General features: G+C 45.9%; 1 protein-coding gene across 1 annotated transcript; it reads right to left on the minus strand.

Annotated features, from left to right (window-relative positions):
* Nucleotides 1-3388: 3388 nt before the first annotated feature.
* On the minus strand, nt 3389-24846 carry LOC144113881 (small nuclear ribonucleoprotein-associated protein B-like). Its single transcript, XM_077647256.1, has 5 exons — nt 24713-24846; nt 23254-23520; nt 22027-22132; nt 9460-9759; nt 3389-3519 (listed from the first exon to the last, which is right to left on the minus strand). The coding sequence occupies exons 1-5, from the start codon at nt 24713-24715 to the stop codon at nt 3482-3484; spliced, it is 714 nt and encodes a 237-aa protein (XP_077503382.1). The 5' UTR covers nt 24716-24846; the 3' UTR covers nt 3389-3481.
* Between the last annotated feature and the right edge of the window lie 1801 nt (nt 24847-26647).

Raw genomic sequence — 26647 nt, forward strand, 5'->3', positions numbered from 1 at the left:
TTTACAGTGAGCACCTAATGCTGATATTCCAACAACACTGGTTCATTTCTGGAAACTTGTACAACGCTGCTTAAATGCCTGTCTTGCTAAGTTAGAAAAGTCAACAAGGAAGGAAGCTGCAGGCACGGCAATTGGTGTGCTTCAAATACAATGAGCACAAACCCTCTAGCTCTATACTGGAGTGCATCACACAAATATCCAACTCTGCACTTTGGTAGTGAACAATTCGTCTATGAAGTGCACAAAATGAAAGTAGCGCTACATGACTAACAGGCTTTCAGTACGCCAAGCCACTCCCAGCAGTGCTCCAAGGCGCCCGTGTTGTGCTGTACCAGACTGACAAGGCCGAGGCTGCCCGGGTTTCTGTCTCATTTCTTTTACCCTCTCAAAACTAAGCTCTGGCACCACTCTTTCTGTCAAAATTCCTCTCAGTTGTTCATACCTATTGCACCCACTTAGAAGTGCTGCAGGCTAACCATAGAGCAGCTCAGTAACAATGGTTACAATGTCAGGAGCAATTTCTGCTACATGAATGCACTGTAGTGCTAAGCTCCTTATTATCACCTCCTACCTGTATTACCAAAATACGCTTGAGAGAGGGGGAGAGAGGAAAAATTTTTATTTTTGGGCTCGAGGGCAGTTCATTTTATTTAACCGTAGCGCTTGCGGTGGCGTTCCGCGCACAGCACAATATCAGAAGCCGGTGGTTGGGCAGAGGTAGAAACAGCAAGGCCATCTTCATACGAAGCTCTAGTAAAGTCGCAGCGTTCACACCGTTTCAGTACCATTTATTTCGCGTCCTTTTTGTACTTTTTCGGGGCTACTGTGATCTCTAGATAAGCAGCCAACCAAAACATCGATCTTCGGCACCATGAGAAAACCCAAGTAAACCAAATCATCGAAAAATGCCAACTTGTGCTCAAAGATGAGAAGTCTGGAGTCTCGTCTATGCTCGCATACTCACAGGAGTCAGGAAGCCCGCTTACACCATCGACGACGCACTGCGCAAAAGTTTTTCACAAGCTGACGCTGCAGCTGCGAACAAGCACACCAACTGACATCATTGAGAAAGCATGCGATACACACCCGACGCTTTGGCACTGCTGGTCCGCTCTGTCAGCTGCCGGCAGCGAGAAGACGCTGCGCTGCTGCGAGGTACAACGTTGGCATGGCGCCAGGCATGGCATGGCACGGCCCGTTGGCATGGCACTGTCTGCCACGCTTGCGCAATGTATCGCCATGTCATATATATCTACAGGCTCTCTTCCGCAATAAACTGTTGCAGGTTAGCGGTCGTGTGTGTTCTTTCATGTCCTTGTCTGTTGTTGCGCTATTTTATACGTCATGCACTACCAACAAGCCCAAACCGCCACCTTGTTGGGCTTAGAAAACGTTTTGCTCGAATGCCGAAGCCAGCGAGGTATGCCGGGTTGCACTCGTAGCTGCTGTTGTCAAAGTGTAGCGAGCATATAACACTATATACTTGCTCGGAGTCCAATAGTGGCACCCAGTTGCATGCACAAAATCTATCCAGGCTGGTTTCTGCGCGCATCCCGAGGAAATTTATGCAACGCCGCTTCGAAGCCGGACTTGCTGAGGCAAAAGTCAACAACGCACGAAACCGGAGGCATGGCAATTGGTGTGCCTAGAAGCTCACTGTGCGCATAAACTAAAACGCAAGCAAGACTGTGTGAATGGCGGGCTCGCTACAACAGCATGCGTTGACTCGTTGGTCATGAGCCGCAGCCGTGAGCGTTTAGGAAAAGAAAGATTCGCGAGCAAGGTTGCTAGGCCGCAAAACTTTGCCCCTACGTCAGAAAACTGCAATGACGTAACAAATACCTGATGTGTTTTCTTCTCCGTCCCTACGTCGCGTTGATGCACTAGCGATGGGTCGGACTTCCAAGAGCGAGCATTTTTACAAACTTTAAAATGAGATTAAAATATATTCTAGACCTCCCTTGAGTTTAATACTTGGCTTCTATGGTGCTCACATACCAAGGAAACGTATGACAGTGTTTGTACAACCTTGGAATTTGGTGTCTCTAGCCCTTTAACACAAGTTACACTGAGTAGGACGTCCGAAAGCACTTGAGGCAACACTACCTCGAAGGAAACCGCATGTATGACCTTATCAGCCGCTATCGGCAGCCACGTGCGGGGAGCCGGTTCCACGCATTGACGAAGCACCTACACAAGGCCTCCGCCACTGGCGCTTTGTCAAAGGTTGAAGCCACAAGGAGTCACACGTACCTCGGGTTTTCAGCTTTGCTAGTGCAGTAGTGCTTTGGCACCAGAAGAAATACGAGCTCCAACTCTTGTTTGAGAGCTTTGCAACGCACTAAATGTTGACAACATTCTTCTCGCCTCCAAATACTAGGTGCAACATCCAACCACAGTACATGGGCGTCATTCATGCACTCAAAATATCCTGTCATTGGTACACCGTCCGACTCAAGCTGTCCTACCATTGGCACATCATCAAACTCGTGCACATAGCAATCCACACACCACATACACAGTGTTTCGGTTCGGATATCTTTGTCAGCTGCTGTGGAAATTATTAAGGCCATAATGATGGGACTGACTGCGGAGTGCATCAGGAATTGCTTCCACAAAGCATAATCACAAATGTGAACGAGGAAGGGAAAACCTCAGGGTGCTTGCCAACGTTTCAAGAAGAGGACCTGTCATCGTCTGGATGTAAAGCATGCCTTATAGGCAATGGAACGACTGAGAGCACAGTTGAACATCCGCATGATCAGACACACGTGGATTTGTAGCAATGCGTTGATGCACAGATGGCCGGGCATGATTTTTCCCCAAGATGAATTCGTTGGCGTAGATTATGGGCAGGCTTTGCAAAGCAATACACTGCCTAGGCCACTGCACGCGAAGTACCAGCGCTGCCTGATTGGCAAGAGTCTGATTAGGAGGAGGCCGACCCACCACCAGCTGCCATGAATGTTTTTAACCATGATCAGTCAAATCCTGTTCTTAAAGCAGCTTAACTGTTCGCACTTGGAGCCTCGGCAAGGAATATTAATTAAGACTGCTCTTGAAGGCTTGGAAAACGTTTTGAAATAGTTTCCTTTGAAAAAGCAGATGCGCAAAACGAACATATTTAAGAAATAAGTGCCACTCCAATTGGACTTCGTATTTCTAGCAGTAAAATGGGTAGTCCACTTGCTACGAACAATGGATACTACGAACGCAATCTGTGCAACCGTGAGGTTTGCTGTAAATGGGCTTGACTGTACTGGTAATATAACTTCAGAACTGTAAAAAATTTTCCACGGTAGTACAGGAAGGCTGCAGTTGATCGCTGACCTAATACGAACTACTGAAACACTGCGCAGCAAACAAATCTGCAAATTAACAAACACAGTTCAGGTGCCACAAATTTGCAGTCTTTTTATTTCAGAGTTGTTGATGAATATATACATCTCACTTTGAGAATGGGACGTGCAAATGCTTGCCCTCACTGCCTTGTTGGTGGCCTCATGCCAGGAGGGGGGCCTGCAAAATACATTGAAAGGGTACATAACAGCCTCTATCAACAAAATAAAGCAAGATAATTATTTCGTTTTAATAGCATCACTGAAATTTTAGCATCTGCTACTGTAAAGAGCCAGAAAAAAGAATAATGCCGCAGCAATGGCGCAGTGGTTATGGTGCTTGGCTGCTGAACCGAAAGACGCGGGTTCGATCCAGGCCGCGGCGGTCACATTTCAATGGAGGCGAAATGTTAGAGGCCCCTGTGTAGTGGGTGATGTCAGTGCACACTAAAGAACCCCAGGCGGTCAAAATTATCCGCAGCCCTCCACTACGCATCCCTCATAGCCTGAGCTGCTTTGGGACGTTAAACCCCGTAAAACCAAACCGAAGGAATCGATAACATTCCATTGTCTCAAAAGGCGATACATCAAAACCTGCCATAGCAAATGAGATCGCCACCAAACAGCGTAGCTGAAGGTTAATCTGAATCTCATCATTTTCAACGTACAGCGGTCTCAGTAACTCTTTCCTTACCACGAAAAAAATGGCAGAATTTGGGTGCATTGAATTTTTTTTTTTAACGACAATCGCCAAACGCATCGCACACGGCAATGCATGATATTGTAGCTTATCAGTTACACTTTTTAGCGAAAAAAATTGACGCAGGTTCGCAATTCTGCCGAACCTTAATGCAGAGCAAAAGCTAATTTTATTGTTTTCAATTTTTTTATTGTTTTTATTTATTTTTATTTCACTTTTCATTTTTGGTGGTTTTATTTTCACATTATTGTTGTTTTCATTTTTATTTTGTGTGCCGCTGCTTCCCAAGGTCATTTTGCATACCGACATGACTAAAAAATGGGAGTATTTTATTACTTTTATTTTGCAAACTACTGCCTCCCAGAGTCTTTTTGCATTTTGTCATGACCTTGAAGAACGGGAGGAGTAGAGCTTTCGCTCTAAAACCGCCACAGTTGTGTCTGCAAAACTAGTCGAAAATTTACTGGTTGAATATGCTGGTAACATAAAAAAAAAGAATACAAGCAAAACAGTAATAAGCTGATGCACTGAACTAGAAATTGACTACAAAAAAATTTAAATATACAAAACGTGGACATGTTCTTATCTACCTTAACGTTTTTTAGCTGTATACATACCCAATACACACTGTTGCGCAATTAAATGCACGCCGTAGAATGCTTCTCACAGCTAAACTGGCGAAGCGTTCGAGCTGAAATTTCGCACGGAAATGGCAATAGGTTGGCAGAACTTTTTTATGCTACATTTGTTCGGAGTACTTGATTGAATCTATCAAAAGTCGGTAATCCTCATCCTCTGCGGCAACGACGAAACAAAACTAGCCATTATCTCAGCGATTGCACCGGTTGCGCCATCTCGTTTGTCGGCCGTGGAGATTCGGCAAAGGGGGCGGAAGCATCCCCTTTGCTGGTGGTTTGAAGACACTTTTCAACTGCTTTATCAATGATCACAAAAACCTAGAAGTGTTAGACCTTTTTTGGTTTTCTTTTTCTTTTGCATCCTGCTAAATCACTTGGTGTTTTATTTTTCCTTCCTTCGACGGTATTTATTGCGCGTGCAAAAAACCGTTTTCAGTTGGTAGTGTCAGCACTTGTGTTTGTCTTTCTTCTGTCGTCCATGCGTTTTTTGCGCTGCATATTTTCCGCTTCTGTCATTCATTATATGGCAGCATTCTTTTGAAATATAGCAATACTAAGCAAAATAATTCCACAGTTGTGTGCTCTCGACATTCCTAAAGCCATAAAACGGAAAAAATTAGGAAGATTACACTTATTTTCCAAACGGCAGTTTTCCTAAGCAAGCATAGTCATCCTTGTCATAGATGTTGCAGAGCTTGCTTCTTACTCATTCCAGAGTAATGAAATTTGGCACAGATGGTCCCAGCATTGATATAAACCAGCCGTGCAAGTTTCAATTAAACTGAGCAAGCGGTTCAAGATTTCACTCTTTAGGGTAGAATCCCCTTGAATGCGCTATGCCAGTAAGCTTAGCTCTACTAATTTTTTTCTTCACATGCCAGTGATGTTGGAAAGTTATGATAAAGTTTCCATGAAATAATTTCAAGGACTATAGACAATTTTATTGCATGTTTTCTTCTTTCAAATGATGCGTTCAACATTAGAATACATCGGTCACCACAGGGCATTTGTCTCCAACCACTAAATAAATTATAATTTAATTTCTTCCCTCACGCTGTTCCGGTTTCAAACAAACGATGGCTGTGACGTATAGTTAAACTTTAGGTCATGTGATGCATAGAAAAACTGCAGTATAATCACTGATACATAGTTTTAACTCACTACAGCACTTAAAACAGCCTGCTTCAAGAGCTAGAATTACAACAAACACATCAGCTGTTATACAGCAGTGATGTGGCGTCAAGTTCAAGTAGACGTCAAAGCCATCGTTCGGTTGATAAAACCGAAACAGCATCAAGAAGAAATTCAATTATAAATTATTTAGCAGTCGTAGGTGAATGCCACAGGATGCTCCATGTACACCAATGTCTAATGCATTGCTTGAAAGAAAAAAAGCATGCATGCAAAAATTTGGTGTCTATAGTCCTTTCAGTAAATTTGGTGCTCTTGTGTTCAGCAACAACTAGGCTACATACTAAATCCTTAATTTTTTCCATATAAAAAAGTGGCAGTGTCAAAAATCTTTAAATGCAATTTTCTCAACTTTTTTTTGTCAAATGCCTTTGCTTCACGGAGGGTTTGATAATGTTTGCAAGAAGGGATATTAATGAACTAGGTATGGTTGTTTTCAGCAATACCTCAGCTACATCCTAAAGACTTCTTTTATGCACACAGAAAGACGACACAAAAAGACAAGGTAGACAGGACGGAGCGCATCCTGTCTTTTTGTGTCGTCTTTCTGTGCGCATAAAAGAAGTCTGAGTATGAACCAACTAGCCCCACAACGTATATTACTGGATTACATCCTAAAGCTTTGTGTGTTGTGTTCTGTTGGGTTTTATGGAACACAGGCAACTGAGGCCATCATGCACCAAGAACAAGGTATAGGAAAAGTCTTTTGTTGAATACAGTCGCCGACCAATTTTTCGGACTCGAAGGGACCCGAAAAATGGTCCGAATAATCGAACAGTCCGAAAAATCCGTTAAGTACAAAAAAATCACTTTATTGAGATGAAATCGGCTGAAAAATGTCACTGATTTTACCTTGCGGAAAATTTTTCTTGCTGGCGACGAGTTGCCCCTGCATTTGCGCCAAAGTTGTGCTTTCACTGTACACGCTAGACAGCAAGGTCACCGCATTTAGTTGGAATACTTCCCACGCTTCGGGTTGTGGACAACATGGACCCGGCAGGGCCATGTTGTCCACAACCCGAGTGTGCACCACACCGCTCGTCAAATACACGCAAAGATAAGGCACCTTTCGTTCAAAGCGGTGGAACCACCGGACGCAATAAAAAAACGGCGAACGGATTTAACTTTGTGAAGACTGAGCGCCACTCAGTCGATGCGGTCAGAGAAACCCAAGTGACGAAACGGCGAATGGTGAACGCATGAGACCTGCCGCGGTGGCTCAGCGGTTAGGGCACTCGGCTACTGATCCGGAGTACCCGGGTTGGAACCAGACCGTGGAGGCCGCGTTTCCATGTAGGCGAAACACAAAGGCGTCTGAGTGCTGTGCGACGTCAGTGCGTGTTAAAGATCCCCAGGTGGTCGAAATCATTCCGGAGCCCTCCATTACGGCACCTCTTTCTTCCTTTCTTCTTTCAGTCCCTCCTTTATCCCTTCCCACCGAGATTCCCCCAACAACCAATTTTCAACATATGGGACAAGCAATAACTTCCCGCGACAATCGGCGACAAAAGTGACGACGATGAAAATCCGGCTGCCACCTCGAAGTGTCAGAGATCGCAGGGAACTCAACAATGAGGTACCGAAAGTATGTCAAGCCAATCCAACTGCAGCATAAATCCACCTCAATCCAAGATGGCTCCTTTTACGCTGGCGAAAAGCCGATAAAACGGTCGATTTTGGCCCGCAAGCGACTGAAATAAGTCCGAAAAATCGAACTTTCAGACTTTTGAAGTCCGAAATATCCGTCGCGAATATGTATGCGCTTCTATGGGGCGACTGACGGTGCTTTATCGAGGCCCGAAATATCCTGCAAGTCCGAATTATTGGAGTCCGAATTACCCGTCGGCTACTGTATTATAGAAATGTAAAAATCATCCCTGGTGTAGAGGCCCTCAAACGTTAATACTACCTAGCGAACACATACACAAATTGTAGAATGGCTACTAGTAAAAGCTTTAAAGAGGGCTGGGTAACCTCAGTAGCTTTCCTTGGCTGTGCGAGGATATCGAGGCTCCAAACCAATCAATATAAAAGCCTCAGCTTTTTTCTCAGGCATGAGAAAGTGGCTGAGGTGTACTAAAATTCAAACAGACCAGTGGGTAAAAAATATAGAGTCTCTTGAGAAATCCCGTTTCGTTAAGAAAGCTAAAAACATGTGATATATCAACAATTGCATCATCTCCTAAAAGCAGTGCGGGATGAAAAGGAATGCATTCGTTATAAAACTGAGTAAAGTACTTTTTCCTTAGTTTTTCCAGCTTCGCACAAGAAATTAAAATGTGGTTAACCGTAACTTCATGTCCACATTTTTCGCAGACAGTTTGATCTTGTTTTGTCAGTAGAAAATTGTGTGTGAGGTGCGTGTGTCCTATACGAAGACGGCACATAATCACTTCCTTAAAACGTTCCTGGTAGGTGCAGGACTTCCATTCACCTATAGCTGGTTTTACATGGTGTAATTTGTTGTTTACTTCGTTGTTCCACGCGGACTGCCATTTCTGTCTTATTTTACGATGAATTAAGTTAATGCAATCTTTGAACGGTATATTGTCTGTATTTGTCTCTCACATGTTGCAATGTTTGAGGATATGCAGGCTATTTGAACATCATCAACGTATACTGAATACAGGATGGACTTTGGGATTATTTTACTTATGGAATTCATTCTCACAAACAATTTTGTGCTTAAAATACATCCCTGAAGAACCCCATTCTCTTGAACGAAACTCCTGGACAGGGTTGGTCCCAGGCGTACTTGAAATGAGCGGTCGGAAAGGAAGTCAGTGAGGCAGTTTAACATCCTACCGTGGATACCTAGATCGCCTAGGATCCCAAGCCTCCAGGTTGTATTATACGCTTTCTCCATATCGAAGAAAACGGCACGACAGTGCTGTATGTATATAAAAGCTTCTCTTATTGTGTTTTCGAGGCGAACTAAATGGACTGTCGTTGAGCATCCCTTTTTATAACCGCATTGACGGGCATCAAGAAGTTTGCGGGTTTCAAGGACAAATGTTAATCTTATATTCAAAAGATTTCGCGAGACTGCTTGTGAGGGCTATTGTCCTATAGCTACTTGGGGAAGTCGGTGGTATTCCATGTTTCAGGAATGGCACTATCACGGCTGTTTTTAGGCACTTTTCCTTCTATGAATATTTTGTTAAAGAAATTCAAGAGTGCCCCTATGGCAGGCTGAGAAAGATGGGCAAGCATTTCGTAGTGTATCTGATCGGGTACTGGTGCAGTTTTTTTCCGGCAGACAGTACTCTATTTATTTCTTGGAGAGTAATTAAATTGTTTTATTGTTCCTTTTCCCCGTCCACTTATCAAAAGTTTTTGTTTTTCTACTATATTTTTGTGTTTAAGAAATGACTGCGTGTTTGCTACATTAGCAATACGAAGAGGAAGGCACAAATGCTGAGCACTGAAACCAGGTTCAATAGCACAACCCATTTGAAAAACAGAAAAATACTTAAGGTGTGATGCAAGTGAGGTCTAAAGGAATCAGTGCGCCCGAGAAATTGCCTGTAAAGGATTGCGCACATGTTCCAAAAGGGCACAATTCAGAGAAACCATTGAGAAGAAGACTCACCTGGCCGCATCATGCCTGGTGGAGGGGGCCCACGCATGCCAGGTGGAGGAGGTCCCATGGGTGGCCGGCCTCCCATGGGCATTCCACCTGGTGGCGGCGGTGGCATGCCCCGACCCATCATGGCTGGGGGTCCACCCATCATGGCAGGAGGTCCTCGCATACCCATGGCAGCAGGTGGCCGCACCTGTGGCGGTGCCGACACACCCACAGCACCCGGTGGCAAGGGTGCACTACGACCTGCTTGCGGGGCCATCACCTGGGCTGATGGTCCACCAACACCCCGCACGGGACCCTGAAGACCTGCATGCAACAGAATGCTAGGTTTCACATAGGGTCTTGCAAGACACCACTCAGATGCCTCTCAAACTGATACAAAATGCCGAGTCAAGAGGCACCTTCCTTGCTCGCCATGGCACAGCCGGCTTCTAAGACAGCACACACTTCGTACATGTTCATCACTCACGCGACACGCTTACACATTTGTACACGCAATAAAAAACAAAAAAGGTTGCTAATATGCTAATATTCATAAAAGAAGCCCACCCTGAAGTAACAAATATCTACAACAGAGGAGCAGAAACATGTGCACAGAGGCAGATGCATAAAACAGCAGCAACAAAAATAGCTTGGTTTTTAAGTAATGCTTTCTACTGCCACTAAAGGTAAGTTCAAAAATCGTACCATGCATTGATATTACATGCTTAAAGTGAGCAAGTACTCCCTTCGCTTTGAACTGATTTGCCGTGTAACACCATGCACATCTCCCTCAGGGCAAGGACTCGTAGCTTAACCCTTTTTTCGCAACATTTCGTATGCATGCCATGTGCTCATTCCTACATGGAGCTTGGATACAGTTTGATTTCAACATGTTCTCAGCACTAGCACTTTTTGGTCAGAATATGTGGTCTCACTGTGAGCAAGCTGTGTGAAGAAAAAGGGGGCACGAATGTGAGACTTCCAGCATCCAACAATTCCTTGTCTCTCAGACTAGCTGCACAAAATGGACCAATAGGCTAATTGGTACTACTGTATTTACATGACTGTAAGTCGACCTATTTTTTTAAATTTGAAAATCCGAAGAGGTGGGGTCGAGACAAACGAGATATCAGGAATGCTACAGCGTGGTTGCATCCTTACTGCGTGACTCCGTCGCATCGCTCTTGGTGCTGGCCTTGAGCAGCTACTATGTCAACGCGCAAAACTGGCATCCCCTCCCTGGACGCGCGCGCGGGCGGCGGGTTAATGACGGCTATCAATAAACAGCAAACTGGCACCCCACACTCCCCACACGTGGCTGCTGACTGCGGTTGCTGATAAGCGGCGGCGGCCCGATAAGACAATCGCATTCTAAGGGAAGCTCAAGCGTCCAAAAAGTTTTCTTTTTACTTTCAAATGTGCGCTCGGCGCTCAAGGGAGCATTGATAGTTGATGGAAGGGCCGCTGTTCCAATCAAGGTGGCCCCCCACTCGGAATGGCAGCGGTGCCGGGGAGTGTCGGTAGCTGACGGAAGAGTCGACGCCATTCACGGGTAGTTTCTCTTTGGCTCCGACGCATTTAACTACTGCCAGCCGCGTTTCTCAAGTTTTGACTGTAGTGCATCATCAGCCGTCATTTATGATCCGAGCCCGATAAGCAACCACGCTCGTTCACAGCTTCATTCAAGATGGCCACCATTTTTTACGCCAAAGAAACGAACAGCCGCGTGCCGGGCCACAAGTTCGACGTTCGCAACGGGTGGTACAGGTGTGGCAGCTGCAGCGAGGAAAATTTTCATCTGTTCCACGCGATGCCGTGATGTGGCTGTTTGCAAAGTGTGGGATTTCGCTGGACGACGACTTTAGAACGACGAGCTATGGGACCGCAGCAGCAATCACGACGGCAGCGCTAGTGAGGACGATGGCACAAGTGTGGACGAGTAGTCCAGTGACTAATACATTTTCGTTCTGGAATGTGCCCACGGGCATGCCCGCTCGCAGCAGCCGATAGCAGCTGGCGGTAAACGGCAGCCGCTGGATAATGCTATTGCGTTCAACTACTCAAGGCCAAGCTTAAACAACCTTGGAAGTTTTTTTTTATTATTTTTCAGAAATGTGATTTGGGGGGTTGACTTACATTCGAGTCGACCTACAGTCGTGTAAATACGGTACTCAGCAACACGGATTTTTCAATTTTTAGCAGAGCTAACAAAACAAGTAGAGCCCTGCTGTTATGTCCCCAGGCGCTATAATTTCCCAGCTGCTATGTTTTCACGAGCTAGTCCCACATAGTATGCCCCGAATGTCGCTTCATGATATGTGGTTTACCTCATGCAGTTATTTTTACAGCCTGCATTCAGCGCATGTGAAACAGCAAGGGCACGCCGGCCTAAGCGGTATTCTGTGCTTCATCAGCCCTTGTCCGCCACCGTGTTTGGCCGCTTCCGGAGCACGGCACCGGCGGCCCGCAGGCTTACGAGTGCCATGAATTTTGTTGTGGCTATTGGTGCAGTTCCATCACCGCTGCGACACTAGTGCAAATAACCAAAAGCACAAAAATGAAACTAAGCTGCAGTAGACACCAACGGGATACAGTTGCACAGGTTTTCTCTGAAGCTTTAATTTTCTGCTGTCCGCTTTTCCTGTCTCCTGTAGCTTACATGATTTGTTTTTGTTTTAAGGATGTTTAACGTCCCAAAGAGACTCAGGATATGAGGGCCTCTGTAGTGAAGGGCTCTGGAAATTTCGACCAGCTGGGGTTCTTTAACGTGCACTGCCATCGCACAGTACACGAGCCTCTAGAATTTCGCCTCCATCAAAATGCTACCGCCACGGCAGGGACCGATACCGTGTCTTTCGGGCCAGCAGCCAAGCACCATAGCCGCTGAGCCAGCACAGCGGCTGTAGCTTACAAGACAATCTCTAAATTTCAATAAACGAGGATAGCCAAAGACAGCAGCAGCAGCCACGAAAACTGCGCAGAAGCACACGTGCCACAACATTATCCGCTCCGTGCACGTCCCCTCCAAGCTGCTCCCTCCCTTTTGCCAACAGGTGCTCAGGCAGACCACAGCCTCATATTTTTGCTATGCCTGACCGTTGCACCAAGATCAAGAGATCCCGGCTTCCGCGCCTAGTTCCAATGCTTGCATCCCCGACTACCTGCACCACAGGTTGCGCTTGGTTCTGCACGGAGATCACAGTTCGTACACTTTTGCGGGGCTGGGATAATACCTTATGGCCCCAGTGTGAGAAGTATACAAAGAAAATTCAGAATGATATAAACAAATGCGCCAGCAATATGAAAAATGTGCAAAATAATGGAAGTTGCCGAGGACATACGAGAACCATAAGCAATATTAAGCAAAAAAATTTCTTGCCAGGAAATAAATTGAATACAGCGAGAGAAACTTCTTGAATGCACAATTCACTCTCTACAGGGTGTCAAAGGTGAAGTATGAGCCCAGGTAAGTGGCGTTCAATCGTTTAGACACCTAATTTCGGTTGTAATGCTGTTTTCTTTGTAAGAATTCATAATGCATTAAGGCATTTGCCTATGACCACTAAGTAATGGTATACTGTTACACTTCACTGCGATGCAGTGGAAAGACGACGAGATTAAAGGGCAAGCTGGGGGGAGCCGGCCACACATCTGCTGGTGAGTCCAAGACTACTTACCCAGCGCCTCCACCAAGTGATAAAAACAAATGCGCCAGCAATGTGGAAAAATGTGCAAAATAGTGGAAGCTGCCGAGAACATACTAATCTCCACCAAGTGATATGAGGTTGTGAGAATAGTGGTAATGAAGAAACTGGTGTCAACCCCGCATCATGGAAAAGCCGTTGTCGTTGTAAATGGCTGTGGGTGAAGAATCCCAATGGAAGCAAAGAATTAAAAAAACTCAGCCAAAAATAAAATTGGGCTAATAGGGGTTTGAGTGCGAATCCCACACAGGACCTTCAGATTGCAACAGGCATGCTACCCATAGGCCAGAAAGGCTAGCTGGTTCAAGCTGAATAAAGGGGGACCAAGCAAATGTACTATGGTCTTTGACTTAGTGAAGTGTTTCAGAGACGTGTACTGATGCGTACATGAGTAATAATGAGTATGCTAATGAGAAATTAGGTGAGTAGGCGATGCAAACAAGACCTGATAATGCTGTCACATTCAAATCTTCAAGGCAAAGCTTATGCATCCCCCAATTTCTATTTACACGGCGATTTCAGGGATGGGGCCATTAGAGAACAGTCAACATCAGCCTTCAGTCTAATCGTCGCGCTATCTCATCTCATTCCCACTGTACTGCACAGCAGCATAACACTATAATTGAATTTCTTCTCTCACCTGTTTCGGTTTTGATTTCAGCAGCCGCACGGCATCATGACTTCAAGGATCACTATAGGTCACGTGAGGCTGACTTTAGCACTGTGGTAAATTTAAACATAAAGAAACTATTACATCGCAGTTTTCTTCATGCCTCACGTGACCTACACTAACCCCTGACATCACAGTCATCGCTTGGCTGCTGAAACCGAAACTAGAACAGGTGACAGAAGAAATTTTATTATAATTTATTTAGCGGCCATATACGCAAACACATGGCAATCCATGTTATTAATGTTTTGCGCATCATTACAAAGAAGAAACACGCAACCAAAAATTTGGAGTCTACACTCATTTAAATCCCTGCAGGGAAGAGGGGGCATGGTCCAGCCAGTTGCTTCAGAGAAACTCGCTCAACACGAGCACATCTTATAACACACTTCGTTGCGATCTTAAGAAGCATTGTGCCCAGAATTAACAGCAGTCATGTCAGAAAATTGTAACAGTTCTACAGCTGCCCAAATAAGAGTAGCATTCGTAGGCATGCAATATTTTCGCCAAATAAATTTGCCCTGGACATGCCCTTAGAAGACATAAATAAGCTACTATCTTCGAATGTAGAACTTATGATGGACACGACATTGCAGAGGTCAAAGGAAATAACTTCTCACTTTCGTTAGAGAATTTCTCACTTTCGGGGCATTGGCTTATGTATCTTCATCACGTCGCTGTTTTCTGTCACCTGCACTGAAAAATTTGTAAATACTGGGCTTAAAAAGTTTGTTAAAAACAATTCCAAAACGTTTTGGCAATGTTCAGGCAGCAAACACGTATCTCGTGCTTTCGCAAGACTTCAGCAGCACAATGCACAGCTTTGTTGAGGAGCTGCTTCAAATTTCCTCTTTTTGTGCTAGTTAAGATAGCAGAAGAAGACAAGCAGCCCTGCAGAACTTTACAGATTCCCTCCTGTGTACTAGCATTTGAGAGCGAATCTGACAGCGTGAAGCCAGGTTTGCTCAATAACCTAAAACTTTGCTCACAGCACAGGCTTTCGGAAATAACTTGCAATTTTTTTTAATGAAGCCTTGCTGCAATCAGCTGCCTTATCCAAACAGTGCATATATAGAATATCGAAGTTGTCTGCTGGGGTAGCTGGCATAGCATACTGAATTTTGAAAGCGCCGTCCCTTGTCTCCTCCTGTGCTTTCAAAATTTAGTATGCATATATATGGCACCTCTCTCCATAGCACTTCCACCACCATTCATCCTCAGCTTGCACACAAATACAGTAAGCCCTTGTTATAACGAAATCGCTTTACACGAAATATCGCTTTATTCATAAATTTTTCCGGTCCCGACCTAAACACATGCATTTTAAGCCGCATTACTCGAAGCGCACGATGAGCTTGACCCGCTTAGAGCGAAATGGCGAGCGGAGGCATCGCCGCTGAGGCGGCGACCCTTTTGCGCATGCAGTGACAAATTACCGCGAAAACCTGAATATAGGTTGAACTTTTTTTCTAAAAACTATGGTGAAAAGTAGACCACCGTCTCATATATCAGTCATTGGCGGAAAAACTACAGAAGTCTTGCAACAATGGGCGGCTGAAGTCAACAGCCTCCATCACCATCGCCATCAGCAGCAGTGCTGCCATTTTGCGTTTCCGTAGGTGCAAAGCAGAAGCCAACGACAATTTACCGTCACCTTCAAGAAAAACGCGATTGAGTACGCAGAAGCTCACGGGAACCTGGCGGCACAGCGCGAATTTAGAGTATCCGAAAAGAGCATTCAGTACTGGCGGAGGCAGAAGCTGCGTATTACAACTTGTAGCAACCAGAAGAAAGCATCACTTCGTGGGCAAACTGCAGCGTATCCAGAATTGGAAGGAAAGGTTGCGATGCGCACAAGATCGCTGCCTGTGACTGCCGAATGTATCCGCGTGAAAGCGGTAGAGATCGCGCATGCCTCTAGACTCACGAGGGCGCAATTCAAAGGCTCGCCATCCTGAGTGCGGCGATTCATGAAGAGGAAGGGCTTTGCTTTACGGCGCCGTACTTGCGTGGGCCAGAAACAAACACACGGGTCGATGGGTGCACGATATTGCCGCGAACATTTGCAGTGTTTGTTCATTCTTTAAATCTGCGGCACACAACTTTATCGCTTTGTTTGCGACGCAAGACGCGACTAGATTTATCTCGATTGATCGCAGCCTGGCAGCGCTGATACTACGTTGTTCCGGAATGTTCTAGTAACTTTGCACGCTTTATCTCGAAAGTTTGCTATCAGCTTTAAATTGAGCACCTCCTACAGCGACGGGGATTCTGTTCGACGACCGCTGAGCACGATTGTCGCTTCGCCGCCGCCGAGTGATTCAGTCCATTTTGGGTGCAAGTCAGCACAATAAACAGTTTTCTTTTACAAGACCTTTTGTTCGTCTTCATCGCTGCTTCGACTGCCGTCACCACTACGTGACAATATTGTTGAAAAATTTGCCGGGTGTACATACGAGCAGCATTTAAATGAAAATGTCACCATTGCGCAACCTGTCGAGTCGCATTTGTTTCAAGGTAAGAGTGTCTTTCAGTATTTTTTCCATTGAAAAATATTTTTTTCATTTTTGGAATTGGTTAGTAAGGGGGTCGACCGATATTCCAGTCCGACCTATGGTCCGATTTTTACGGCAATACCGCTGAAGAATTAGTCTCAGGCAGGCACAGAATAGGCCACAAAAGAACCAAACCTACGACCGATGACCTGCCTAGTAACAGGTACCAAGCGAGTGCCCCCAGCTGTTTACAGCGGATGCGAAGGGAAGCACGCCTGAATCGGTCGCAGTCGCTTCACTGGTGTGGCCAGTGATAGAATCCAAACAAAAATCAAATTTTTGTGTCGCTTTGCGATGCCAGAGAACCGCGGTCTCGTGGATGCCGAAAAGTGGCCAAAAGACCGCGGGTAGACTTGCGTTGTAGCATACCAAGAGGTGCGCTCGGTGAGCAAAATTTTACTGCTCTAAAGAACATTTCTGATGCTGAAACGTGCCAAAAAGCACAAAAGAAGTGTCCCTCCAATTATGAGCCCATTCACGCTTGCGAGTCGCGAGTGAGGTGAGCTTTCGGCAGCAAACTGAGCTGCTCCCTGGCTGCCGTAGTCGTCGCTAAGCCTAACTGTTTCACATCGGCCAAAGCAGACGAAACTCTCAAAAGCGCGCGAACAACGTCATTTCCGAGAGTTTTCGCTTCAAACGAGAAGGCGACCTGCAGGTCGCACTTGCAAGCACGAACAACGGTGCTCTTGAGCTGCTGCGTGGTCGCAAGCAACTGCTGGTCGCACGCCCTTTACCGTGTTCGACGCGAAGAGCTGCGTTAACAAATTAGGAAGACGACTTTGGGGAAGCGGGTCTATAAATTTGCTTGCCGCTCGTCATAATCGGCCTGCATCGCAATAAAACATCGCCTCTAGCTTCGTTGCACTTTTGATGGTGCAAATCGACCGATAACTTGCCGAAAACACGAAAAATCTGAGTGTCGCCAGCGGCGAGTCAGGCTGTCAACATGGCGGGTCAACGCATCCACGGTGTTTCCCCGGCGATTTTCTCGAGCTGGTCATGCTTGATTCGCGCCATCCAACTAGGCAAACGGTCTAAATGCGCGGTAGGGTCATTGAATTTTGTTCCTAGACATCTGTCAAGGGCATGAATGCGACGCGGCGTGAACACTGACACTCGAACCGTAGAATTAGCACAGTGTTTGTCGACAACGGTGCACCGAAAAACTCAATTGCAAACTGCACAGCTGTACACCTCAGGAAAAAAAACTGCCCGTAATCATGCGAAGCCCCTACTGCACAACCGTTCAGTTTTCACGATCGCGCTGCGTACCTACAATGAGCAGCTAATCGTTTTTTTGAACACAACAAACACAACCTCAGACTCGAAACACGGCATTTCCGTGAGCTCCCCCCCGCATGAAAGCGGCCACTGCCTTCGCGATTCGAAATACCCTGAAGGTTGAATGCATGGGCGGTGACCACGGCCTCGTGCAATGCTTGGTCAGATTAGAGCAGGGATTGCACGCGCCCGGTAAGAACTTGAAACAGCCAAACCTCACTGCCTTTTTTGCACCTGAATAAAGTTCTGCTTCACTGAATACATTGTATTTTGACTTCCTCGCCATTGCGGCGAAATTACAGCTCGACTGCTTTAGATTTTCTTGGGCGGTCGCTTATATTGGATAACTGCTGGCTTCGTTATAACGAGAGATTACTGTATACTTTTTCCTTGGGTTATACTACCATAAGAGACCACTGCTGCTCTAAATCCACAGTCGACAAAGACCATCGATTATCGCGTCTTCTTAGGGCACCACTTCAAAAGCTGCTTGTAAGCCCCCTAGAACGCACACATAATTAAAGGTGCAGTGGAAAAAAAGTTGTTTCATTCATTTAAGTTTTCTTACCCAAGTCGCCATGTACTGATGTCCGCATAGCTGAACTTAAGTTAGCTTAGCAAGGAGACATTTGAAGCAACCTTTAAAGAAAGCGGTAGAAAATGCTGCAAAGCACTGCGAATGCGTGCGATACTTAAGTGTCATGCATCAACATCACCAAAAGTTTTTGCCGCTCCTTTTAATGAAGTTTTCGGGTCCTGTATTCACAAATTTTGCACTGCAGGTAAAAGAACAATGTAGCAAAGGTATTTAACACGAAACTGCTCTCCCCAGGGTGCTTAAAGAGTGGGCTCCATGTGTGCGAAAAAGAGAGTGACGTGACGAGGCAGCGCGCCAACGTTCGCTCCGTCGCTTAGTGGGCAACCTCCAAGCAAGCGAAGGCGGCAGGCAACGCGCACCAGCGACGTGCACAGCAATCTCCGTGCTTGCGCACTCGAGTTTAGTAAACACACCCGTAACCTGTTCTCTCTCTCAAAATTTTGTGGGTGTGCCTCATAGCCAGGGCAAAAGAAATATTCTCTACAGCAGCGGCGATAACCAAGCCGGCGTTCTTCACGAAGGCGGTGTGCTTTCGTTCGGTGCCTGTGCACTCCGGTTTAATAAAAACACTCCCGTAAACTGTAACCGCGATCTGCTTCTATGCGAGCAAACTATAATATGCAAGTGAGAATACATGCTACGAATGTTTCTGAACGTATATACACTTCAGCACAGCAGTACGGTAGATCGCGGCTCGACACGCACCTCTTCCTGCAGTACGACCACTCGCATAACCCGCTCCAAATGTTGTTAGTCTTCCGTTACCGACAAGTAGATTGTTCGCATTATTTAAATGACGCGGGTCTGCCTCACAGCTACAGCAAAGCAAATATTTTCTCGACGGCGGCGATGACCAAGATGACGCTCTTGTTGAGGCGGTTTCGGATCTCCTAGGAGAAACTATGTGACAAACCATGGGCAAACAGGAAACTCCAGTGTGGAGGTCCGATTGGCTAATTGCGGGGGGACTTCCGGGCGACGAGCGAAATTTTGTTGGTACAGATCCAAGAGACATCGCAAAAACGCTTTGCGTGACGGCGCCGCTCGTCGCTTGCCGCAGTCGCCTTCGCATCAGTTTTCGCGTACATGGAGCTCAGCTAAGGCTGTGAGCATTGTCTAACAATCAAACGATAAATTATTTCCTGATGGCCTCTGCAATTGCATCTTAGTTTTTGCATTTAAATAATTGCATACCTAGATCTTCTGAGGCCAATATATTCCATGCATCCTATATATGAGTGACTCCCAATTAGTAAACATTAGGCAACTGCTTTACTTCTGGGGCCGCTGCAAATGCAGAACCTAAAATGGAAAAATTTAAGTGCTAAGCTGCACATGCATTGAGCTAGTTTCTCTGAAATCGCATGGCTGCATGGACCACACCCCCTTCAGACTAGAAAGGAGATAAATCAAGATCAGCTTGTCTCCTACTTTACCCTTCGCACCCTGTAGACAGTGCATTAAGAATGTTGCACTCAGATCATTTAGTTCCCTTGCAAGACTCTTCACATTCCTACTGTACATGATTATTCCGCACATGCTCTGTCGCATCCGCACATTGTTATTTCACAAATTGCTCAATACTATATGCAACCAAAATTTATTAACATCGTTTTACACTTAACGTCATTATTCTGCACCACAAGTTGGGGCAAAGCATTAGGAATGCAAGTGAACAGCACGCAGCGAAAACCACATAGAGATGCAAATGCCCTTTGCAGGTGAGGTGTGGGGAGGTCAGGAGATTTGGTTTGATTTATAGGGGTTTAACGTACCAAAGCGACTCAGGCTATGAGAGACGGCATAGTGAAGGGCTCCGGAAATTTCGACTACCTGGGGTTCTTTAACGTGCACTGACATCGCACAGTACACGAGCCTCTAGAATTTCACCTCCATAGAAATTCGACCGGTGCGGCCGGAATCAAACCAGTCTTTCGGGCCAGCAGCCGAGCACCATAACCACTCAGCCACCGCGGCGGCAGGTCAGGAGAGGATGTTGAACAATTGCACTGGAGCAGATGACTACGCATACGATATATAGGAGGCTATGAGTAGAGGGACGACATCACAAAGTGTTTGAGAGATTGTGCACAAAAACAACTGCGAGAGCGACAAAACCTCAAAAATTCTAGAGAAACATGTTGCACTTGCATGAAAAAAAACGTGGAATACAGCGACGTATTTTTTGTGTGCGTGTGTGTGTGTGCTGTGTCCAGCAACTTCATTTCCCAGCTGGCACGTTTTTTTCCCGCGGTCCTATGGAAAATGTAACAGCATATTGTATTGGCTGTTGAATGTGGTTCGGTTGGTTTACGGGGTTTAGCATCCCAAAGTGACTGAGGCTATGAAGGACACCACAGTGGAGGGCTCCAGATAATTTCGACCACCTGGGGTTCTTTAACGTACACTGACATCACACAGCACACGGGCCTCTAGCATTTCGCCTCCCTCAAAATGCGACCGCTGCGGCCGGGATCGAACACACATCTTTCGGGTCAGCAGCCAAGCACCATAACCACTGAACCACCGTGGGGGCTTTATTGACTGTGGGTACATTAGCTAGCATAATGCGGAGGTAATCATTACAGGCCACAGAAGCCGTTCCTGAGTAAGAGAGAGAGAGCGCCAGTCTCAGTAGCATTCGAGGCCTGCGAGGCAAGTTGCTTATATTGCTTCTGCTGTTCCAATGATCCATCCCCTGGGGAGCTTGCATTGCAACCACTCTCAGTTACCTCTCTCAAGACCCCATTACCCCATATTGTCCCCTGTCCACCTGTCACCTGTGAATAATGCAATCAGTGTGGAAAAAGGCCCACAATAAACTTGGACAAAAAATTATTCACGTGCTCCCCTCCTGCCTGCCATGCACATATTTCAGGCGTTCGCTCCTTAAAAGACCAAAGCGAATGTATGCATATTTCTGGACAAGTGACATACCATATGAGACAGTTTCGTCTCATCGCTGGAAACATGCTCAAATTGCCAGGGCAGACCCTTTTTTCTATGTATGCATTTAAAGGGCATGCAGATTTGCTTTGAGTGCCTTAGGGCCTAAAGCCACACAATGTATAGCCAAGAAGTTCAGCCCAGTACAGTCGTTCGCATCTCATGCACAAACATTCCCTTAGATGAATGGAACCCGGCAACAAAAGAAAGCTGTGGAAAGTCTGCAAAATTTAGTGCAGTAAGTGGGCAGCACAAGAATGTACGATGGCTGCAGGTGCCATGGCTCCGAAGTGGAAATCGTACTATAAAGTGCTCACAAGCAAACAAACATCAGGCAGGAAATGTGCAGTGCTCACAAATGAGAGTGCAGGACAGCCTACCCGCCAGTCCATGCTGATGCATGGACTAAGCAGAGACCAGCATTCTTCTAAGGCACCATCACCTGCTTCTTGATTGCCAGCCCTAGCAGAGACATCATCAATGGGACATAGTTGCGTGTCGATTCACCTATGTGGCAGGCTACCTTTTTTGACAACTTCCAAGTAACTTGGCATTGAAGAATGGGGAAGGAAGTTACTCCTGTACACTTGATATGCAGAGTATGGCAGAATATCAACTGATGGGAACCAACTGAACAGCGCTAACAGACAGGACACAAGAGAAGAACATGGACACAAGCTCGTCTTGTCTGTTAGCGCTGTTCAATTGGTTTCCATCAACATGCACCAACCAGCTCAACTAAGCCCTCTTCTGGCAGAATATAGCTTTTTTTTTTCACAATGTACAAACAGGGCCAACAAAGTATTTTTCAAGCCTCTGGGCTCCTTGTAAGCATACCTGCAGGTGCAGCACCTACAGGTGCAGCTGGAATGCCTCTGCCAGCAGCACGACCAATCCCAGGTCCAGGGGCAGCCCCAGGGATAGGCACTCGGGGCAGGCCCTCCTGTATAGAAGCGCACGCTACAACCCACAAATCAACACCACAAATTAAAGAAAAATTCCGCTAAGCTTTCCTCGGTTTCAGACTACGAGCTTTCATCATAGGCAACACTACAAGTGATCCACTCGGTTCAAATACTTCAACTAGGGCAGCTCAGGTGAAGTGCCTTGGGCCTACCGGCAGGAGAAAATCAATGCACTGAAATGCACCATGGCCGCAAATGGGGCAGATGCTCGTGCCACGGTCAGCACAGCACGAGCACCTGACCATCACAAAGCAGTGAATTAGTATTTCCTCCATTACAGACTCCCAGGCGTATTGGAAAAACCTTAAGGGTAAGACGTTAATGCCTCTATATGGAGAATTGTTCATTCTCTACTCCACATTCACCAATCCCTGTGAGTAGCTATGCCACTCTTGGCACAGAGCAGCAGCGGTTAAGCCATGCGCCACTGCCCTGCCAAGGCAGGTGCTTCCACCAGTGGGGCTTGTGCAACCCAGGTTACTCTTCTCAAGCAGCCTTTCACGACCAATCATTAATTCAACAGCCCCTGCCGCAGTGGGCAGTTTGCTCACAATCCGGAGGGCAGGTTGTGGCGATGCCAAAAGGTCACGTGACCTAGGTGGCCCCACCTGCACCTTGGTTGCATCTCTGGAAATTTTGTTCGTGGATTTTTCACTCACGATGGTGATGACACGGACTCCTCAACGCGACTGCATTAAAACAAGCATGCAAACATTCCTGTTACTTTTGGTTTAGGTTTATGGGGATTTAACATCCCAAAGCGACTTAGGCTATGAGAGACGCCGTAGTGAAGGGCTCCGGAAATTTCGACCACCTGGGGTTCTTTATCATGCACTGACATCGCACAGCACACGGGCCTCTAGATTCGCCTCCATCGAAAGTCGACCGCCGAACCCGCGGCGGCCGGGATCGAACCCGCGTCTTTCGGGCCAGCAGTCGAGCGCCGTAACCACTCAGCCACCGCGGCGGCTCCTGTTACTTTTACGTTACCAGAAATACTTTAGCCGTGCAGATTCAGTACCCCCACTAAGTATTCAAACCGGATTCACTGTTGAGGTATGCGAAAGTGCACAAAAAGAAGGGGCACTGGATTTGCAACCTCAGGAGGCGGAGGTCCCTCGACGGTCAAAGACACAATGTTCTCGCCCCGAAGCAACACAAGGCCCAGAGCACGTTTTTCTTCACGGTCTCCATGCTTGGCTTGATTCTTTCCTTTAACTTTGCGGAATTCCTCGCAGTCACCCAAGATAAGGTTCATATGCTTGTCGAATGCCTTGAAGGTTCCAATGAAAATGCGGCTATCCTGAAGAATAACACGCATCCTGTAGTTGATGTGCTGTAGCATCTTGTTGTTCTTGCTGATCGTCTACAAAAAGAAAAGAAACTGATGTTTGCAGACACACCAGACGCCAATACATATACATATACATATTTTATTTTTTCCAGAAATCGGAAAGGTTATGATTGGTTATGGTTAATGGGGTTTAACGTCCCAAAGCGACTAAGGCTATGAGAGACGCCGTAGTGAAGGGCTCCGGAAATTTCGACCACCTGGGGTTCTTTAACGTGCACTGACATCGCACAGTACACGGGCCTCTAGAATTTCGCCTCCATCGAAATTCGACCGCCACGGCCGGGATCGAACCCGCGTCTTTCGGGCCAGCAGCCGAGCACCATAGCCACTGAGCCACCGCGGCGGCCTGAGAAATAGGAAAGGTCTCCTGAGCTAAAAGCTATGAGCTTGACTAGGCCCAGGAGACCCAATACATGGCAGTAGCGTGTGTTTACAAAAAAGAGATAAATAAACATTCACCCAAAAAGTTCACAAATGAAACTGATCTATACTATTTCCATAGCATACACACAGCATTTAGCATACAAGATGCATATCACAAAAAAGAGATCTCACACAAAGCAAAACAACAATAAAAGAGTAATAACGTCAATATGCAATTAAATATGAAATATCGCTAACAGAAAAAAAAATACCAATAGAAATCATATATTAGCAAAATAGGAATGCAGCTGCTTGGCACTGTATTTATGAATAGAATAGTATTTGTTGAGCGCAACAGGAAGGTTATGGGTCAAGGACTGCTGTTTATAGAAAGTGCGAAAGCGCGGGACTGCCCATTTGTCTCTTTCTTGTGTTTATGCTTGAATTTGTAATACGCTGTTTTAAAGACGCCAACAAAGCTATAGTGCTTTTTATTTGCGGGGAGGAGTAGCAGGCTGCCTGTAATAAACAAGTCGTATAGGTTATCTATGGGAATAATGTTAAGGGAGGAAAAGGATTCTTTACAAGATGACATAGGTGCAATATTTTCAATGCAACGGACAATCTTCTTCTGAATAACTGCAAGCTTGCTTAAATTAGATCTCGTGGTTGTGCTCCAAACTAAAGAACAATATGTTAAGTGAGAGTTAAAGAGGGCATTATATACTTATATAATAGAACCGGCGACGTTAATGGCCGGCTGCACTGCCAATTATGAGACCAACGAAATAAATGTATCAAGTACACTTCCTAAGGCTAAACAATGTAAACTGCTACTTACCATGGTGATTATTTTTTTTTTTTTTGCAAGCGCTTCTGATTACACGGATTTAATACTCCGCCGCACCACTCTCAACCCAGCCGCGCAACGCAAAATGAACGCTTCCTAGTCTTTGTACGCCAGTTTGTTTGGACAGTGTTTCCAGCAGCTGAACAGGTTTCGAATAAAATCTGTCAGAATCATGAACACAATTCAAAATACTCATTTTAAAGTTTAATTAAAATCTTATTATAGAACACGCAATAAAACAAAAAATAAGTTTATAAGTAAATTTTTTTCACTGAATGTTAAACAAAATGAAAGACAATAGAGACACTGAAAACTAAACATTTTGACAGATTTGCCTGTCTGGTTGGGTTTGAATACTTATAATAAACTGTACATCTCCAACCAAAATTTTAACTTTTATAATAAACTGTACATCTCCAACCAAAATTTTAACTTTAACCCAATGTTTCGAAGCCGACCCGGCTCCTTCATCAGGGGGACTGTGAGGGTAATAATAATTGGTTTTTTGGGGAAAGGAAATGGCGCTGTATCTGTCTCATATATCGTTGGACACCTGAACCGCGCCGTAAGGGAAGGGATAAAGGGGGGAGTGAAAGAAGAAAGGAAGAAGAGGTGCCGTAGTGGAGGGCTCCGGAATAATTTCGACCACCTGGGGATCTTTAACGTGCACTGACATCGCACAGCACAAGGGCGCCTTAGCGTGTTTCCTCCATAAAAACGCAGCCGCCGTGGTCGGGTTCGAACCCGGGAACTCCGGATCAGTAGTCGAGCGCCCTAACCACTGAGCCACCGCGGCGGGGCAACTGTGAGGGGCAGGTTTCCTTTTGTGCGGTTGATGTTGTTCGGGGTGGCTTGGATGTGTCAGGATTCCAGAAGGAGCCTTTTGTGGTAATTTGTTTCGGTTCCGAGGATGCGGGTTTCTTCGAAGTTGATTCTATGGTCGGAGACCTCGGAATGTTCGGCAACTGGATTGCGCTCTCTTGCGAATTTGCGGACGTCGTTTTTATGTTGCGGGATTCTTTCTTTGATATTTTTGGTTTCGCCGATGTAGTTTGCGTCGCAGTCGGCGCATGGAATTTTGTAGACAATGCCTTGGGCTCTTTCTCTCCGTGGCCGGTCTTTGGGAACAGGTAGCGGCAGCCAGGGGGTAGTTCGAGCTATATAATACAGTCCAAATTAGCGCTCAAAATATGTTTTTGACTAGCAGGGGAAAACGCTGTGATCGAGTGAGCAGACGACAGTTGCCAAGAAGCGTTTGCGGTTATCATCCACTTTGCGCATTACGTCCGAAACTGAAGGTACAGTGGAGTTCTTGCCATTCATATCGACATTTAGCAGTTGTATACGTTGTGCCCAGGAAGCCGTGTTTAATCCAGACTAGAATGGATTGAAGCTCCTTTGTTTTCTGCAAACGTCCGCCTTAAAATGTAACCAATAAACTTCATAGCAGCTCAGTGTTTAAGCACTGCACTTCTTTCATGCAGCTGTAATACGCTACGCTGGTCGAATGAACAAAACTCCGAACAGGAATGCTGCAAACTAGAAAGCGCAAAAAACCGGACGACGGACGTGAACTTGTTTTTTTTTTTGTGTCCCTTATTACTCTGTCCGTCGTCCGGTTTTTTGCGCTTCCTAGTTTACAACATGCATCACCAACTAGCCCGGCAGCTTGCTCTTCTGAACAGGAATGCATTGACAACACGGTGTCGTGGCGTCAACAGAGTACGCCGCTGAGTAACAGACGGGTCACTGCAGGTTCAAACACGTTATCAACCTGCAGAATGCACTTAACCACTGCCTTTTGAACTCTTTACTTGTTTGCAGAAACAACGTGTTTGCTGTTTGTAATGTTCGCACATCGTAGAATAACAGAATATGCTCATTTCTGACGCGTATCTTTTGCTTCTAATCGCTGCGATTGCACGC

The sequence above is a fragment of the Amblyomma americanum genome, chromosome 1, assembly GCF_052857255.1.
Source record: "Amblyomma americanum isolate KBUSLIRL-KWMA chromosome 1, ASM5285725v1, whole genome shotgun sequence".
NCBI lineage: Eukaryota > Metazoa > Arthropoda > Arachnida > Ixodida > Ixodidae > Amblyomma > Amblyomma americanum.